General features: G+C 36.9%; 1 protein-coding gene across 1 annotated transcript in view; it reads right to left on the bottom strand.

Moving 5' to 3' along the window:
- The window catches only part of adamts14 (ADAM metallopeptidase with thrombospondin type 1 motif, 14), a 124890-nt gene that overhangs the window by 25835 nt on the left and 77767 nt on the right, over window positions 1-21288 (bottom strand). Inside the window, exons 7-14 of the mRNA XM_079801342.1 lie at window positions 18190-18295; window positions 11157-11300; window positions 10260-10392; window positions 10058-10171; window positions 7430-7578; window positions 5539-5711; window positions 597-730; window positions 1-120 (exon numbers count right to left, since the gene is read on the bottom strand). The exon at window positions 1-120 is cut by the window's left edge and continues 4 nt beyond it. Of these exons, the coding sequence (XP_079657468.1) occupies window positions 1-120; window positions 597-730; window positions 5539-5711; window positions 7430-7578; window positions 10058-10171; window positions 10260-10392; window positions 11157-11300; window positions 18190-18295 (1073 nt within the window). The remainder of the gene's footprint in view (window positions 121-596; window positions 731-5538; window positions 5712-7429; window positions 7579-10057; window positions 10172-10259; window positions 10393-11156; window positions 11301-18189; window positions 18296-21288) is intronic.

The following is a 21288-nucleotide window of genomic DNA, read 5'->3' as shown; positions in this document are numbered from 1 at the left end:
CTTCTTCGGGGTTTTGGTGAGTGTGAGTTTGACGGTGCGACAGTGCGAGTTGTCTCCCTCACACACGCCACATTTATCCTCCTGTTTGTACGATCCCACCTCCTTATCACAGCCGACATGCTGAGAGAGAGACATCATTCATATCATCAGTGATATAACACACGCATACACACACACACACACACTCTTTTCTCAAACAATAGCCACACAAATCAGAAATCCTCATATGAGGATGATTAGTGAAGGGTAATGTGACACTGAAGACTGGAGTAATGATGATAAATTCAGCTTTGATCACAGGATATAAATTACACTTTTCTCTATATTCACATAGAAAACAGATGATTTGATTTGTAAAAATATTTCACAATATTACTGAATTTACAGTTTTTTTGGAGAGCATAGTAGACTTTTAAAAATGTACCTATCCCAAACCTTTACATACTGCATATATTAGTGCTGTCAATCAATCAATTATAGAGAATGCTAGTGGCGAAAAATGACATATTGTGCCTTTGAAATATGATTTTGCCAGCAGTAATGTATATATGATTGAGGAATCCGACATCAGTGTTGTGTGATGATATGATTCTCACCAGACACTCTCCTCGAGCGCAGACGCTGAGCGGGTCAGAGTAACTGCAGCGCGTCCCATCATGCATCACCTGGTTCATGAACACCACTTCACCCGTCTCTTTAGAGCGACAGCTCAACTCACACTTATGAGCCTCTGAAACACACACACACAAAACATGACATTATTCAACCATTAAACCACTGAAATGAGTCCAGAAAAATACAAATGGAGAAAAATGGAATCCAGAAAAATGCAAATGTTAAAAAAATTGGGAAAAAAAATATTTTGGAAAAAATAACATTTATTTCATACATCAAGGCCCTAAACATGCAATTTTTGCTTTTTTTTTTCATAAATTGCTTTTTATGAAATAATAATAATATCAAATAATAATGACTTGCTTTTGGATTAATAACATTTAATTTAATCATTAAAAGGAATCCAGAAAATGTAAATGTTAAAAACTGAATATTGAGAAAGAAAGAAAGAAAAAGAAAAACAGAATTAGGGAAAAAAGGGCCATAAACATATAAAAATTTGTATACAAATTGCTGTTAAATTGTACAAATAATTCAAAAGTTTGGGGTCTGTAAGATTTTAAATGAGTCTCTTCTGCTCACCAAGACTGTCTCTATATAAATATACTGTAAGATGTCATTTATTCCCGTGATCAAAGCTATATTTATCATCATTACCCCAGTCTTCAGTGTCACATGATATTCATAGAAATCATATTTTTTGTGGAAATTGTGATTCATTTTGGTTATTTGATGAATAGAGAGTTCAAAAGAACAGCGTTTATTAAAATAGAATATTTTGTTATATTGTATCTTATGATCAATTTAAAGCATCCTTGATGAATAAAATTATCATTTTGTTTATTTTTAAATCATACTGACCCCAAACTTATCAACGGTGGTATATTTTATAATATTCTGTTCAGATATACACTGATCAGGCATAACATTATGACCTAATATTGTGTTTGTCCCCCTGACCCGTTGAGGCATGGACTCCTCTAGACCCCTGAAGGTGTGCTGTGGTCTCTGGCACCAAGATGTTAGCAGCAGATCCTTTAATTCCTGTAAGTTGCGAGGTGGGGCCTCCATGGATTGGACTTGTTTGTTCAGCTCATCCCACAAATGCTCGATTGGATTCTGGGGAATTTGGACTCAAACTGGTTGTTGTGCTCCTCAGCATTTGTGCTTTCATCAGACTAGGCCTTCTTCCATTGCTCCGTGGTCCAGTTCTGATGCTCACGGGCCACTGTTGGTGCTCTGGGCGGGGTCAGGGGTCAGGGGTCAGCATGGGCACTGGTCAGCGGCTGTGCCGCCCCATACACAACAAACTGAGATGCTCTGTGTATTCTGAGCCCTTTCTATCAGAACCAGCATTAACTTCTGGAGCAGTTTGAGCTCCAGTGGCTCGTCTGTTTGATCACACGGGCATCAATGAGGCGCCCATGACCCTGTGGCCGGTTCTCCACTGGTCCTCCATGACCCTGTGGCCGGTTCTCCACTGGTCCTCCATGACCCTGTGGCCGGTTCTCCACTTGTCCTTCATGACCCTGTGGCCGGTTCTCCACTTGTCCTTCATGACCCTGTGGCCGGTTCTCCACTTGTCCTCCATGAGCCTGTGGCCGGTTCTCCACTGGTCCTCCATGACCCTGTGGCCGGTTCTCCACTTGTCCTTCATGACCCTGTGGCCGGTTCTCCACTGGTCCTCCATGAGCCTGTGGCCGGTTCTCCACTTGTCCTTCATGACCCTGTGGCCGGTTCTCCACTTGTCCTCCATGAGCCTGTGGCCGGTTCTCCACTGGTCCTCCATGACCCTGTGGCCGGTTCTCCACTGGTCCTTCATGACCCTGTGGCCGGTTCTCCACTGGTCCTTCATGACCCTGTGGCCGGTTCTCCACTGGTCCTTCATGACCCTGTGGCCGGTTCTCCACTGGTCCTCCATGACCCTGTGGCCGGTTCTCCACTGGTCCTTCATGACCCTGTGGCCGGTTCTCCACTGGTCCTTCACTTTTGATAGAGACTGACCACTGCAGACAGTGAACGCCCCACAAGAGCTGCAGTTTTGGAGATGCTCTGACCCAGGCGTCATAATGTTATGCCTGATAGGTGTGTAACTGCTAATAAAACTAAATAACAATAACATAACATAAAAACGAAATAGTTCAAAACCAAGAAACACAGTTTTTATATGAAAATATTTTTAAGAATTATTTTACATTTAAAAAAAATATTATAGACCCTTTTCAGAGACTGTTATGACGCGTTTTAACGGTCATCAATATCGTAAATCCTGCAACGTTTTTTGTATTTTCCTTTTTTTATATATATATATATATATATATATATATATATATATATATATATATATATATATATATATATATATATATATATATATATATATATATATATATATATATATATATATATATATATATATATATATATATATATATATATATATATATATATATATATATATATATATATATATATATATATATATATATATATGTATATATATATATATGTACATTTACAACACTAATACTTTGTATTTTATTACTTTTGCATCAAATTACAATAAAAAAGTTCCCGGTGTTTAGTAATAGCGTCTATGGGAGTGATGGTAGCCGTTATCAATCTCACTCTATTTTTTCCCTCTTTTTGAAAGTTGTGTAATCACTACTGTGGCGTTTTTCTTTTGCTATGTGAGCAAATGGGCACAAAAAAAATATTTAATGTATTCTCTCATTCACAGCCAGGGGTGGACTGGGCCAAAAAAGTGGCCCTGGACTTTCTGGCACAAAGCGGCCTATCACACCCGGTCTGCAACACACCTCACCATAAACCCACCAGCTCATTATACACAGAGCAATTTTAAACCAAAGCTATTAATACAAAAATATTATTTATTAATTGTTTTATTGAAATGCTTTTCATACTGAATGACTGGCATACTTCTTTAGGTTATAATTTGTCTTTCCTGGTGCACATGGCAAATAGTTTTTTTTTTATATATATATATACAAATTTGTAATTTTCTTTTCCATACACTTAAGTTTAATATCACTAAGTTCAATACCTACCATAAAATCAGACCATATACAATGCTATGGTCTAGAAGATTTAGAATGTAGCGCAGAATGTGGACTATTTTAGGGTGCCTTTCTAGTGGTTATAGTATCTAGACATCTGTAATTTTATGGAATAGAGCTCAAATAGTGGAAAAGAGTTTAAAAATTATATGAAAAATATTAAAATGATTTGTGAAGGATCATATGACACTGACTGAAGTGTGGAATAATGATGCTGAAAAGTCAGCTTTTACAGGAATAAATTACATTTCATAGAAAAACAACTAGGCCTATTGGAAATTGTATTAATATTTCTTGATATTTGTGGTTTAACTGTATTTTTGATCAAATCAATTCAGCCTTCTTTTAAAACATTTTTTGACGTTTTTTTAATTATTTTTTTAAAAACATTTAAGTTATTTCAAACTTTTGATTACCAGTGTGTAAAATAATGCATGTGAACTAACTAGCAAATTATATATTTATTTTAATATATGACACTTTTCTACACGGCACATAGGCTACTTGAATATGAAAGTTGCCAGTTTTACCATGTATGTGTAGGTTAAGCCTATGAATCATTTAACATTTTTAAAATCGTAAACAGTCTGGAAATATTGCTGTAGCCTATTGACGCGTCATATTCAGCTGTTTATCTTACCTCAGATTGCATTCAATTGCTGCGCTGCTCGGCTGCTGTGGACAGTAAATCCCGCCTCCTTCAATTTGATTGGATATCGCAAACATTTTGACATTGACGAGCGCTTTTGCTAGCCTGGATGCCAGCCGAATTTACCCCCGCCCACAAAATGTTTTGCTCGGGCAATTCGGTCTGGACTCGCTCCATAGAGGAGGAATTATGCCCGAACAGAAACTGTTCGGACCAATTAAATTGTCAGGGCAGGCTTTAGACGATGATGGACAGATGATCAACAGTAACGTAATCATCCACGTCATCGAAGGCTCTTGGGTTGAGTTTGCTCTTATCCTAAACGGAGAACTTGTTCGTATATGCGTTCACCTTCACTATTTCTCTCAGAAACGATGATCGTGTTGGTAAGTACTCTGTGTATCCTTAAATAATTTTATTACTGCCAAAGATCGTTTACACTCATGTTTTTCTTGTAACGTTACTTAATCATGCGTGCGTGCAGACAGGGTTTCCAAGTGTTTTTGCAATGTCGCGCACAATTGCTACTCAAAACGTTTGGTTGGCAAAATATGTTATTTTGGCAAGGTTGCCTGCTAAAATTCGCATTCCTGGGTTTATATAATCACATAATTGGGGTCGCTTCAACCCGCGGACATGGAGAAAAACACGGACTTGGCAACACAGGTCAGTTGAGTTCTGTTGACATTTGACAACTAACGTTACGCGTCGCTCCGTTGCTCTGATTGGTTGTGGGTCTATCCAATTGAGGTCTTTCCTGGCTCGGTTGAAACACGCCCCATAATCAAAGCTCAATGGAGCAGATCAGACTCATATTCTGACTAGAATTGAGTATGGCCACGCCAGGCTACGCTTTTGCACCATTGAGGTGCAAAATGTTATGCCTCAAGTGGGCTGCGTGGGCCATTGGTCTGGGCTGACGGAAGGATATAGGCTACCTAATTTTACTATATATAGTCTACGTATATATTTACCTAGCAACGGGCCGGCCCACATTGTCCAGCGGCCCACCGGGAAAACACCGCCCCTGTTCACAGCTATAATATTTAACCCAACTATGACGACTTCCCCTCTGAGAAAATCTTCCCGGAAATGTGAAAAGGGTCTATTATGTCCAAATGGTTCAGCTGACAAAAAGTGAATCCCTGCTCCAGAAAATCAAATGTTTCTATGTAAAGTGAGGTGTGTGTGTCTCACCGTCAGGGTGTTCGTACGGCAGCCACGTGTGCTTGACGTTATTGTGGTATTTGTTGCTGCGCTGGACACACTGCTGCGCTCTGAAGTCCTCGTACGGCCCGGGACAGTCCTCGCTGTTACACACCTGATAATCAAAGGTTTCGCCGGGGCAGTCTCGTCCTCCATACGCCGGACTGTGGAGACAGAGGTCAGGGGTCAGGGGACTCACAGGCTTCATGCACTCACGGCTGGGCTGCACTCAAAAAAAAGCTGCGTCAAGTGGTTCCACACAACTATATTGAGTCATTTTTACAAATAACAATTTAGTTATATGAACAAAAGAAAGTCAATTTCTTTGAGTAAATACAAACCATTTGAATTTGTCACTGTTACATAATATTTGTGTGCAGTTTACTTAAAGGGTTAGTTCACCCAAAAATGAAAATTCTGTCATTAATTCCTCACCCTCATGTGGTTGGACACCCGTCAGACCTCCGTTCATCTTCAGACACAAATGAAGATATTTTAGTGTAAAGCTGATGCTGAGAAAGGCTTCAGATAGGCCTCCATTGGCATTCAGTACATTTACACTCACAAGACCCATAAAAGGCACTAAAAATGTCGTTACAAAGTCCATCTCACCACAGTGACTCTACAATAATCTTACGATGCGCCGACAATAGTTTTTGTGCGCAAAAAAAAATCTAAATAACACCTTTATCCAACCTCTTCTTGTCTTCCGTGTGTGTCTCCACGACGCATGCGTGAGAATATGAGCAGATCCGGCGTTCGGGAATCCATGAAATACACACTTTAGCCCCATTTTGAGAACTACACCGAGACCTAAAGCACGATCAATGTAGAATTCAACAGCTTAGACACGCGCGTCTTCCTCTGCTCGTAAACAAATCTCTTCTGGGTCATGTGTCCGAACGCCGGATCTGCTCATATTCTCGCGCATGCGTCGTGGAGACACACACGGAGGACAAGAACAAGCTGGAAAAAGGTGTTATTTAGATTTTTTTTGCGCACAAAAACTATTGTCGTCGCATCGTAAAATTATTGTAGAGTCACTGTGGTGAGATGGACTTTGTAACGACGTTTTTAGTGCCTTTTATGGGTCTTGTGCGTGTAAATGTACTGAATGCCAATGGAGGCCTATCTGAAGCCTTTCTCAGCATCAGCTTTACACTAAAATATCTTCATTTGTGTCTGAAGATGAACGGAGGTCTGACGGGTGTCCAACCACATGAGGGTGAGGAATTAATGACAGAATTTTCATTTTTGGGTGAACTAACCCTTTAACTTTATGAAGCGGCGAGAATAGTTTTTATGCGCAAAAAACCCTAAATAACGACTTATATAGTGATGACGATTTCAAAACACGGCCTCATGAAGCTTCGAAGCGTTATGAATCAGTGAGTCGAATCATGATTCGGATCGCGTGTCAAACTGCTGAAATTTGGCGATTCAAACTGCTGAATCGACTCACTGATTCATAACGCTTCGAAGCTTCATGAGGCCGTGTTTTGAAATCGTCATCACTATAGAAGTCGTTATTTAGGGTTTTTTGCGCATAAACACTATTCTCGCCAATTCATAAAGTTATTGTAGAACCACTGTAGTGAGATGGACTTTGTAACGACGTCTTTAGTGCCTTTTAAGGGTCTTGAGAGTGAACCGTGCATTGTGCCAATGGAGGCCTTTCAGAGCATCAGATTTACACTAAAATATCTTCATTTGTGTCTGAAGATGAACGGAGGTCTGACGGGTGACGAACGACATGAGGGTGAGGAATTAATGACAGAATTTTCATTTTTGGGTGAACTAACCCTTTAAGTACTGTCCACCTCTGGATTTGAGTGCAACTAACAACAGTGAAAGTAAATTTTTGTGAGAGTGTTGAACGCACACAGGGTTGTTGCACTGCCGGCTGCGGGACCGGACGCCTCCTCCGCAGGTCCGGGAACACGAGCCCAACTTTCCCCAGGAGCTCCAGCCTCCGTCGTGGCCGTAGGGCTGATGGGACGACCTCCAGATGCAGTGGCCTTTAAAACACCACTGCAACACACACATCAACTAGTGTCACTAACACACACCTGCACCCTACGCCAACATGGAGTCCGAAAACAGACGCACAAAAACTTTTCTGAGATACTTTTGCATCTTTAAAAAATAAAAAAAGCTTATGCTGGTCGTTATTCACTGGTGTTATATGGACCAGCACAAACAGGACATCTGTTAAACATTCTCCTTTTGTCCCTTTAACAGAATTACATATCGGTCAATATTGTTCTGTTAAGAGATTAAATATTGGTCAATATTGTTCTGTTAAGAGATTTAATATTGGTCAATATTTTTTATGAGATTAAATATTGGTCAATATTGTTCTGTTAAGAGATTTAATATTGGTCAATATTTTTTATGAGATTAAATATTGGTCAATATTGATCTGTTAAGAGATTTAATATTGGTCAATATTTTTTATGAGATTTAATATTGGTCAATATTTTTAAGAGATTTAATATTGGTCAATATTTTTTATGAGATTTAATATTGGTCAATATTTTTAAGAGATTTAATATTGGTCAATATTGTTTTATTAACAGATTTAATATTGGTCAATATTGTTTTATTAACAGATTAAATATTGGTCAATATTTTATTATTAACATACTAAATATTGGTCAATATTGTTTTATAAACAGATTAAATATTGTTCAATATTTGATTATTAACAGACTAAATATTGGTCAATATTGTTTTATTAACAGATTAAATATTGGTCAATATTGTTTTATTAACAGATTAAATATTGTTCAACATTTTATTATTAACAGACTAAATATTGGTCAATATTGTTTTAGTAACAGATTAAATATTGGTCAATATTGTCTTATTAACAGAATAAATGTTGGTCAATATTGTCTTGTTAACAGATTAAATATTGGTCAATATTGTTTTATTAACAGATTAAATATTGTTCAATATTGTTTTATTAACAGATTAAATATTGTTCAATATTTTATTATTAACAGACCAAATATTGGTCAATATTGTCTTATTAACAGATTAAATATTGGTCAACATTGTTTTATTAACAGATTAAATATTGGTCAATATTGTTTTATTAATAGACAAAATATTGTTCAATATTGTTTTATTAACAGACTAAATATTGGTCAATATTGTTTTATGAAGAGATTAAATATTGGTCAACAATTCTTATTAACAGATTAAATATTGGTCAATATTGTTTTATTAACAGATTAAATATTGGTCAATATTGTTTTATTAACAGATTCAATATTGGTCAACATTGTTTTATTAACAGATTAAATATTGGTCAATATTGTTTTATTAATAGACTAAATATTGTTCAATATTGTTTTATTAACAGACTAAATATTGGTCAATATTGTTTTATGAAGAGATTAAATATTGGTCAACAATTCTTATTAACAGATTAAATATTGGTCAATATTATTTTATTAACAGATTAAATATTGGTCAATATTGTTTTATTAACAGATTCAATATTGGTCAACATTGTCTTATTAACAGATTCAATATTGGTCAATATTGTCTTATTAACAGATTCAATATTGGTCAATATTGTTTTATTAACAGATTCAATATTGGTCAATATTGTTTTATTAACAGATTAAATATTGGTCAACATTGTTTTATTAACAGATTAAATATTGGTCAACATTGTCTTATTAACAGATTAAATATTGGTCAACATTGTCTTATTAACAGATTCAATATTGGTCAATATTGTTTTATTAACAGATTCAATATTGGTCAATATTGTTTTATTAACAGATTAAATATTGGTCAACATTGTCTTATTAACAGATTAAGTATTGGTCAATATTGTTTTATTAACAGATTCAATATTGGTCTTGTTCTGAACGAGAGTAAGTGATTCTCAAAATGTATTAATGAAAACATGATTGATTGTCTTAAATTCAAAAGCATTTAATGGATTTAGATAAAGATCAGATTTGATCAGTTTTAGATTATGATCAGATTTTATAAGTTTTAGATTATGATCAGTTTTAGATTATAATCAGTTTTAGATTATGATCAGATTTGATCAGTTTTAGATTATGATCAGTTATAGATTAAGATCAGTTTTAGATTATGATCAGTTTTAGATTATAATCAGTTTTAGATTATGATCAGATTTGATCAGTTGTAGATTATGATCAGATTTGATCAGTTGTAGATTATGATCAGATTTGATCAGTTGTAGATTATGATCAGTTTTAGATTATAATCAGTTTTAGATTATGATCAGATTTGATCAGTTGTAGATTATGATCAGATTTGATCAGTTGTAGATTATGATCAGTTATAGATTAAGATCAGTTTTTGATTATGATCAGTTTTGTTCTAAGCGTGAGTGTTTAACTCTGGAAAAGCCTCAGTGAAGATATGATGGTTTTCTCCAAAGCAAGGTCAGTTTCCTCTTGATCGGGCTGAATATGTAATCATATTATAAATGTGATTGAACCGTTGGGCAGTGTCTGACCTTTCCCGGCGCACACTCCGTCCCGTCGACCGGCGGACCCTTCTTAGTCTTGCAGAAGTACTGGTTATCAGGATGGCTGCACCACAGCTGCTTACACGGGTCATACGTGCGGAACTACAGGACGGCAAACACTCATATCTCATCATCATCCAATGACACGCAGGGGCACAGCAAACAAACACATCTTCAAATAGACACTTACGGCCGTGCACATCTTATAACCCACACCGAAGTCGAAGCGGCACTGCTCATCCATGGAGTAGTTTATCCCGGGAAGCTCCGTGAGTTTGGGCCACTTCAGCTCGAACGGATCATCCAGAAGACAGTCGTACGAGCTGAAAGCATCAAATGAACATCAAATGAAAAAAAGTATAAGCCTAAAACATGATTTTTAAAAAAAAAACATGGAATATATAATAAAATAGGCCCTTGTGATTTGCTTTAATGTTGTGAAAATGAATCCTATTTACATAATTTATAATACAATATAATTAGTGCTGTCAAATTGATTAATCCCGATTAATTGCATCTAACATAAAACTGTGTTTATATAATATTTGTATGAGTATATATATTACTGTGTGTGTGTGTGTGTGTGTGTTTGTGTGTGTGTGTGTGTGTGTGTGTGTGTGTGTGTGTGTGTGTGTGTGTGTGTGTGTGTGTGTGCGTGTGTGCGTGTGCGCACGCACACGTGTGTGTGTGTATATATATACACAAATACTTATATATGTACATATATAATATACATATAAATATGCACACACACACACTCTCACACACACATACATCTACACACTGACACACACACATACTTGTACACACTCACACACATATATATTGCTGTCAAATTGATTAACTGCGATCAATCACATCTAACAAAAGTTTTTGTCTATATAATATATGTGCGTGCATGCCTGTGTGTGTACATATATATTTGTGTGTGTGTGTGTGTGTATAAAAATATAATAATATGCACACATACATACGTTATATAAACAAGCTTTTATGTTAGATGTGATTAATCTGATCGAGAGAACAAACATATCTCCCAACTCCTCATCTGAGACGGATCACTGCAGATCTGAGTTCAGACTCTTACTGGATGTATCGATTGAGCTCCTGTTTGCTGCAGCGGGACCAGTGGTAGCGGTGGAACGCGGCCTGGACGAGTGGAGCCATGATACTGCCCATGCTGGTCTCATCTGAGCAGCGGTTCCCCTGGCCGTCGTGCTCCATACCCAGCCTGAAACATCCAGCATAGCCATCAAAACACTACTCATAGCCATCAAACACTGCTCACAATCAAACACTGCTCACAATCAAACACTGCTCACAATCAAACACTGCTCACAATCATCAAACACTGCTCACAATCAACAATCATCAAACACTGGTCACAATCATCAAACACTGCTCACAATCATCAAACACTGCTCACAATCAAACACTGCTCACAATCAAACACTGCTCACAATCAAACACTGCTCACAATCATCAAACACTGCTCACAATCATCAAACACTGCTCATATTAGAACACTGCTCACAATCATCAAACACTGCTCACAATCAAACACTGCTCACAATCATCAAACACTGCTCACAATCAAACACTGCTCACAATCAAACACTGCTCACAATCATCAAACACTGCTCACAATCATCAAACACTGCTCACAATCAAACACTGCTCACAATCAAACACTGCTCACAATCATCAAACACTGCTCACAATCATCAAACACTGCTCACAATCAAAAACTGCTCACAATCAAACACTGCTCACAATCATCAAACACTGCTCACAATCATCAAACACTGCTCACAATCAAACACTGCTCACAATCAAACACTGCTCACAATCATCAAACACTGCTCACAATCAAACACTGCTCACAATCATCAAACACTGCTCACAATCAAACACTGCTCACAATCATCAAACACTGCTCACAATCATCAAACACTGCTCACAATCATCAAACACTGCTCACAATCAAACACTGCTCACAATCAAACACTGCTCACAATCATCAAACACTGCTCACAATCATCAAACACTGCTCACAATCAAACACTGCTCACAATCAAACACTGCTCACAACAAACACTGCTCACAATCAAACACTGCTCACAATCATCAAACACTGCTCACAATCAAACACTGCTCACAATCATCAAACACTGCTCACAATCATCAAACACTGCTCACAATCATCAAACACTGTCAAACACTGCTCACAATCAAACACTGCTCACAATCATCAAACACTGCTCACAATCAAACACTGCTCACAATCATCAAACACTGCTCACAATCAAACACTGCTCACAATCAAACATTGCTCACAATCATCAAACACTGCTCACAATCATCAAACACTGCTCACAATCATCAAACACTGCTCACAATCAAACACTGATCACAATCAAACACTGCTCACAATCATCAAACACTGCTCACAATCAAACACTGCTCACAATCATCAAACACTGCTCACAATCATCAAACACTGCTCACAATCATCAAACACTGCTCACAATCAAACACTGCTCACAATCATCAAACACTGCTCATATTAGAACACTGCTCACAATCATCAAACACTGCTCACAATCAAACACTGCTCACAATCATCAAACACTGCTCACAATCATCAAACACTGTTCACAATCAAACACTGCTCACAATCAAACACAGCTCACAATCATCAAACACTGCTCACAATCAAACACTGCTCACAATCATCAAACACTGCTCACAATCAAACACTGCTCACAATCATCAAACACTGCTCACAATCAAACACTGCTCACAATCAAACACAGCTCACAATCAAACACTGCTCATATTAGAACACTGCTCACAATCATCAAACACTGCTCACAATCAAACACTGCTCACAATCATCAAACACTGCTCACAATCAAACACTGCTCACAATCATCAAACACTGCTCACAATCAAACACTGCTCACAATCAAACACTGCTCATATTAGAACACTGCTCACAATCAAACACTGCTCACAATCATCAAACACTGCTCACAATCAAACACTGCTCACAATCATCAAACACTGCTCACAATCAAACACTGCTCACAATCATCAAACACTGCTCACAATCAAACACTGCTCATATTAGAACACTGCTCACAATCATCAAACACTGCTCACAATCAAACACTGCTCACAATCATCAAACACTGCTCACAATCAAACACTGCTCACAATCAAACACTTCTCACAATCAAACACTGCTCACAATCATCAAACACTGCTCACAATCATCAAACACTGCTCACAATCATCAAACACTGGTCACAATCAAACACTGCTCACAATCATCAAACACTGCTCACAATCAAACACTGCTCACAATCAAACACTGCTCACAATCATCAAACACTGCTCACAATCAAACACTGCTCACAATCAAACACTGCTCACAATCAAACACTGCTCACAATCAAACACTGCTCACAATCATCAAACACTGCTCACAATCATCAAACACTGGTCACAATCAAACACTGCTCACAATCATCAAACACTGCTCACAATCAAACACTGCTCACAATCATCAAACACTGCTCACAATCAAACACTGCTCACAATCATCAAACACTGGTCACAATCAAACACTGCTCACAATCAAACACTGCTCACAATCAAACACTGCTCACAATCATCAAAGACTGCTCACAATCATCAAACACTGCTCACAATCAAACACTGCTCACAATCAAACACAGCTCACAATCAAACACTGCTCACAATCAAACACTGCTCACAATCATCAAACACTGCTCACAATCATCAAACACTGGTCACAATCAAACACTGCTCACAATCAAACACTGCTCACAATCAAACACTGCTCACAATCATCAAACACTGCTCACAATCATCAAACACTGCTCACAATCAAACACAGCTCACAATCAAACACTGCTCACAATCAAACACTGCTCACAATCAAACACTGCTCACAATCATCAAACACTGCTCACAATCAAACACTGCTCACAATCATCACAATTAGGGTTGGGAACCGAGAACCGGTTCTTATTCAGAACCGAAACTGATTTTTGAAAAATACCAGAACCGCGCGAAATTCCTAAGTTTCGGTTCCGAAAACGGTTCTGGTGCAATGTGTGTGCGAAGAGCTGGAAGCGTATCCTTTCATAGCGAGTGACAGCCAGTGTTGCCAAGTCCGTGGTTTTCCCGCTTTCCCGTTTTCCACTGTTGCCGCGGGCTGTGTTTCATGTCCGCGGGTTGAAGCGATTGTGCAGTTGTGCGGGTTTTGTTGTGAAAACCTGGCAACCCTGGCTCACCTCATCATGAATATTAATTACGTTGCCTGCCGCTTCCAGGAGTGTAACGCAGTTCAGCACTGAAAGCCCTCGCGCTACACATTTACGGTTTTGCGACAGATATTTTCTCGTTGACCACCAGCATGGCGAAGAGAAAGTCACAAGTATGGATTCATTTCCAAAGAATGAATGATAATGAAGCAAAATGTGAAAAGTTAATAACATGCAAAGGAGGCTGCACTAGCAATTTGACAAAACATTTGCTACAGCACAAAGTGCCTCAGGGCTTAAACCAGATTTATAGTGTAAGGCCTATATATATATATATATATATATATATATATATATATGTCAACCGTTTAGTCACCATGGTTTAGGTAAGAGTTTAGGCACAATTACCTTTGTAATGCTGAATTGCAATTTATTATTTACAAGTTCACTGAATAACTGAATTACTATTAAATTAATATACAACTAATTAATAAATATAACTAATAAATATAATTTATAACTTGGTTTTATTCAGAGACAGAGAGATAAAATGTAATAAGACAATTTCAAAGGTGTTCATTTGAAAAACAATGTGTTGCAAGAATGGCTTAATTAATACTGTAATATATGTACAGTACAGGACTTTTTTGACATTGCCAACCTGTAAATTAATTTTAGAGCAAGTAATAAACACAAAATGGATTGTTTGAGTTGCGTATTGTGCCTTTTTCCTTTACCACTATTTGTGTAATAATTTTAATGGAACCGGAATCGGAACCGGAATCGTTAGGCGGAACCGAAACCGGAACCGGAACCGGAAAATTTCTCACGATTCCCAACCCTAATCACAATCATCAAACACTGCTCACAACAAACACTGCTCACAATCAAACACTGCTCACAATCAAACACTGCTCACAATCATCAAACACTGATCACAATCATCAAACACTCATCAAACACTGCTCACAATCAAACACTGCTCACAATCATCAAACACTGATCACAATCATCAAACACTGCTCAAAATCATCAAACACTGCTCACAATCAAACACTGCTCACAATCAAACACTGCTCACAATCATCAAACACTGCTCACAATCATCAAACACTGATCACAATCATCAGACACTGCTCACAATCAAACACTGCTCACAATCAAACACTGCTCACAATCATCAGACACTGCTCACAATCAAACACTGCTCACAATCATCAAACACTGATCACAATCATCAAACACTGCTCAAAATCATCAAACACTGCTCACAATCAAACACTGCTCACAATCAAACACTGCTCAAAATCATCAAACACTGCTCACAATCAAACACTGCTCACAATCATCAAACACTGCTCACAATCAAACACTGCTCACAATCATCAGACACTGCTCACAATCAAACACTGCTCACAATCAAACACTGCTCACAATAACACTGCTCACAATCAAACACTGCTCACAATCAAACACTGCTCACAATCATCAAACACTGCTCACAATCATCAAACACTGTTCACAATCATCAAACACTGCTCACAATCATCAAACACTGCTCACAATCATCAAACACTGCTCACAATCAAACACTGCTCACAGTCAAACACTGCTCACAATCATCAAACACTGCTCACAATCAAACACTGCTCACAATCAAACACTGCTCACAATCATCAAACACTCATCACACTCATCAAACACTGCTCACAATCAAACACTGCTCACAATCATCAAACACTGCTCACAATCATCAAACACTGCTCACAATCAAACACTGCTCACAATCAAACACAGCTCACAATCATCACAATCATCAAACACTGCTCACAATCATCAAACACTGCTCACAATCAAACACTGCTCACAATCAAACACTGCTCACAATCAAACACTGCTCACAATCATCACAATCATCAAACACTGCTCACAACAAACCCTGCTCACAATCATCAAACACTGCTCACAATCAAACAAAACCTCCTGTGAGGCTGGGAAGATTCGTTCGAATGAATCGTCTCGACTGTTTGCGGTGAAATATTTACAATACTAAATGCTTCTGTTCATTACTATGTTTTCAAATTAGATGAATTTTGTATAAATGTACTGTATGTGATCAAATGTTAATAAAAATATTAATATTTAATGTTAATATACCTATTAATATTAATATTTTTTTAATAAATTCATTATACTTTCAAAAGGCGTAACATAAGTATTATAATGTATTATAACTGTGATGATAATTCATGAGATCATACAACTGTTACAGTTATCCGGTGCAGCAGTGACGAGGAGAGTTGGGACTTCCACAAAGATAGGTTTATTCCAAATTAACATAGGACAGAACACCACACAACGTGTAAGTACAACAGGTAGTATAACTGAGACCAGACAAGGAAGGAATGAACAAGAGGGAACTAAATACAAACACTGATGACTGACTAACGAGGGGCACAGGTGATACAGATGAGGGTAACTAAACACAGCTGAACAGAACTAGACTAACGAGGGTAACCAAGGAAACAGAGAAAGTGGCGGGAAACATAGACAAAGGAAAATGTGACCAAAGTAAACAACATGACAGAAACACTGATATGTAACAACAACACATTATAAAGAGCATTACAAGGCATAATTAATGCATTAAAGGGTTAGTTCACCCAAAAATGAAAATTCTGTTATTAATTACTCACCCTAATGTCGTTCGAGACCCGTAAGACCTCCGTTCATATTCGGAACACAAATGAAGATATTTTTGTTGAAAGCTGATGCTGAGAAAGGCTTCAGATAGGCCTCCATTGGCATTCTGTACACTTATACTCCCAAGACCGATAAAAGGCACTTAAAATGTCGTTACAAAGTCCATCTCACCACAGTGACTCTACAATAATCTTACGATGCGACGACAATAGTTTTTGTGCGCAAAAAAAATCAAAATAACGCCTTTTTCCAACTTGTTCTTGTCTTCCGTGTGTGTCTCCACGACGCATGCGTGAGAATATGAGCAGATCCGGCGTTCGGACACATGACCCAGAAGAGAATTGTTTACAATCAGAGGAAGACGCGCGTGTCTCAGCTGTTGAATTCTACATTGATCGTGCTTTAGGTCTCGGTGTAGTTCTCAAAATGGGGCTAAAGTGGCATTTCATGGATTCCAGAATGCCGGATCTGCTCATATTCTCGCGCATGCGTCGTGGAGACACACACGGAAGACAAGAACAAGTTGGAAAAAGGTGTTATTTTGAACACAAAAACTATTGTCGTCGCATCGTAAGATTATTGTAGAGTCACTGTGGTGAGATAGACTTTGTAACGACGTTTTAAGTGCCTTTTATCGGTCTTGGGAGTGTAAGTGTACTGAATGCCAATGGAGGCCTATCTGAAGCCTTTCTCAGCATCAGCTTTACACTAAAATATCTTCATTTGTGTTCTGAATATGAACGGAGGTCTTACGGGTCTCGAACGACATGAGGCTGAGTAATTAATGACAGAATTTTCATTTTTGGGTGAACTAACCCTTTAAAATACTTCTATAATGCATTATATATAAACGCTTTAAGTAAAGTGTCGCCATCATTTTTTGTCAGATAAATACCTTAAGCAAGTTTAGTGTTTTGCTCTTCCTTCATATTTAACATACTTAAAACACATATAATATATAATATTTTTTATTAGATTTTTTACACACACACACACACACACACACACACACACACACACACACACACACACACACACACACACACACACACACACACACACACACACATTTGATCACTTTTGTCCGCTGTGAGTCGAGTGTTAAAGCCGATGTAAACTCACACATGTCCGGTTTCGTGCGCCACCACGAAGGCGGAGGAAAAGCCGTCCTCGTGATTCAGCGTGCAGCTCCGCAGCGGGTGGCACATGCCCGTCACCGGGGCGTAACCTGGGCGACAGAGATCAAAGGGAAACCGGGATGAACTGGAATGCGGGACATTCTACAAGTAGATCAGTTTCAATGGGAAAGTCTGTTCAAAGAGCCGCTGGGTCACAGTCAATCAGACACACACGTGGACACACAACTTCACTGACCCTGCCTTCATTTAAGAGCAATTCTCAACTTAAAATATGATTATTCAAAAAATAACCACTCTCTGTTTCTTGCTCTGTTTCAAAACCAAGTGAGCGGGAATTTAAAGCGTCATATTTTAAGGCTGCTCCAAAAAGTATCATAAGTTAGCTTCTTTTGGCCAAATCCTAAATCACTCAACAAGGCAATCCCAGAATGCAAAAAGTTGAGTATTGTTGACCACACATAGAGTTAAAAAGTTTGGGGTCGAACTGCAAATCTGCATTTATATGATCAATTTTTTTTATTTACAATAAAAAAATAGCTAATTTATGATTAAAACAAGAACAAATAACCTTGTTTTCCCATTGAATTAAATTTATTTTTCTGTTCTAATTTTTATGGTTGTTTTCATTAAACCAGACTCACTATCTGAAGTAATTCTGTTTCTCAAGTGAATGCATCTTGATTTAACAATGTTTCGATATTTATACAGGAAAACAAGGCAAAAATGACTTAATTTCTTTGCAGTACAGACAAATCTTCACTCCCAGCGAGCGGAAAATATGAAACATCTTGCAAAGTGGCAAAAGGAGCAAGTGTTCATCACGTCCTACAGGGGGCGCTATCGAGCAGCCCTAATGCACTGAGACAAACAGCTGAGCTACACACTAGTGTTAAACGTTTGGGTCGGACCATATATTATGATCAAAAATGCAGTAAAACAGTGAAATATTAATCTTTCTATGTGAATATATAGTCAAGTGTAATTTATTCCTGTGATCAAAGCTGAATTTATCATCATTACTCCAGTCTTCAGTGTCACATGACCCTTCACTAATCATTCTTCACTGTAAACATTTTTTTGTTGGGTTAATTTAAAAAAGTTGTGATAAATAGTTAAATATTTGTAGTTTGTGTATAGTTTTAGTTTATAGTTAAAATAACTAAATAAATCAATATTTTGCTGTTTCCATGTATTTTGAGTCAAATGTTGTGTGTCCAAATCTCTATAAACAATGGTATTTTTCAGATTAAATTTTTAGATTAGATTAAAGTTTTTTTCCACTTTAATTTTTATTGACTCCATTTTAATGGTTAATGGTTGGTTTTTTAATCCAAAATCAAGTCTAATTATTTTAAATAATCAGAAAAATTAGTTTTTTGGTCCTATGTAATCCATTTAATTTTTTTTTACCAAATTCGGTGTTTTCCATTTTATTTTTTATTTTTATGGTTTAATTACAATAAATAAACAAATTAATTAAATTAATCAACAAAAGCACGTCCATCCAATAAATTTTTTAAATTTTATTATTATTATTATTTTTTTTACAATAATAGGGCTCTAAATTATTTGTTTTTTCAGAAATTCATCAAGTTAAATGAAATTAAATTAAAAAATAAAATAATTAAATTAATGAAATAATGAAATGAAATGAAATGAAATGAAATGAATTAAATTAAATTAAATTAAATTAAATTAAATTAAATTAAATTAAATTAAATTAAATTAAATTAAATTAAATTAAATTAAATTAAATTAAATTAAATTAAATTAAATTAAATTAAATTAAATTAAATTAAATTAAATTAAATTAAATTAAATTAAATTAAAAAATTGAGTTAAATTAAATAAAAATAATAAAATTAAGTTACCTGGTTGCCTTAAAAAATGTAATTAATCGAAATTAAAATTTTGAGTTTATACAATGAAGGAGAAACTCAAAATATTATGTTATCTGAACCACATGAATTATCTAAGTGGATTTGACAAAAGATAAAAAGTTGCGATAAATCATGAAAATATTTTTTTTACAGCGAGGCTGCATATATTTGATCAAAAATATGGTAAAACAGTGAAATATTCCTCCAGTGTAGATCATATGTTCTCTATGTGAATATACAGTAACGTGTCATTTATTCCTGTGATCAAATCATCATTACTCCAGTCTTCAGTGTCACATGACCCTTCACTAATCATTCTCATATGAGGATCTGATGCTCAACACACATAAGTCATTCATAATAAAATTGACAATTTTGTATTCGTTCTCATTTTCATGCATGTTAGGCACATGATAGATGATTCTCATGCTTCATAAACCGGCTGAATGAGTAGTGCTTTATCAGTCAAAATACATGCAAACTAATATGCAACATTTTACAATTATGGCTTGCTGAATGACATGCAATTGAATCTTTTGCAACACTATAAATGTGTTTACGGCAACTAAATGTGTCTATAAAAGTATTCATTTCTTATACAGACCCCAAACTTGAACGGTAGTGCATATTTCAACTCAACATTTGTATGCACTGTATAGTTATACCTATTGTTTTAAAGCAAAGCTTGCATTATATCTGAATATGTCTGGGAATAAAGATGCTGATAAAAGAGAAATTTGTCTCCTAGAAGCGCACAAGCGACGAAAAGCTTCCCTTCAAACCCCACACATATAACGCAAGACACACAAACGCCACAAACGCACAACACAGACACTCGATCAAGAGATGTGCAGCGCTAGAGCTTTACAGGTTAAAGCCAGTCTGGGCTCTTTTTAATGAAATGTTCATGCTATTGAAATCACTTTGGCATGCAGGTGAAAAGCAGAAGATGCAGATTGAGAGAAGCTCGTGAAGCCACTGGTGTGTGACGATCATGTGTGTAATACTGGGATGTTCCCACTGCCCATCAGCCGTGAAGGTGCTGAGGATTATTGGATCTTTTACATAACCAGACCAGAAACACGCATCGAGCCAGCCGGAGGGTTGCGTGAGGAAACAAGCAGAGCTGTGTGTGTGTGTGTGTGTGTGTGTGTCCTGCATCGTCGCCCTGGGAAAGCGGTGTGTGTTGTGAAGGCGGTAAT

Source organism: Gobio gobio (genome assembly GCF_949357685.1).
Source record: "Gobio gobio genome assembly, chromosome: 20".
NCBI lineage: Eukaryota > Metazoa > Chordata > Actinopteri > Cypriniformes > Gobionidae > Gobio > Gobio gobio.
This window is presented reverse-complemented; position numbering and strand designations above follow the sequence as displayed.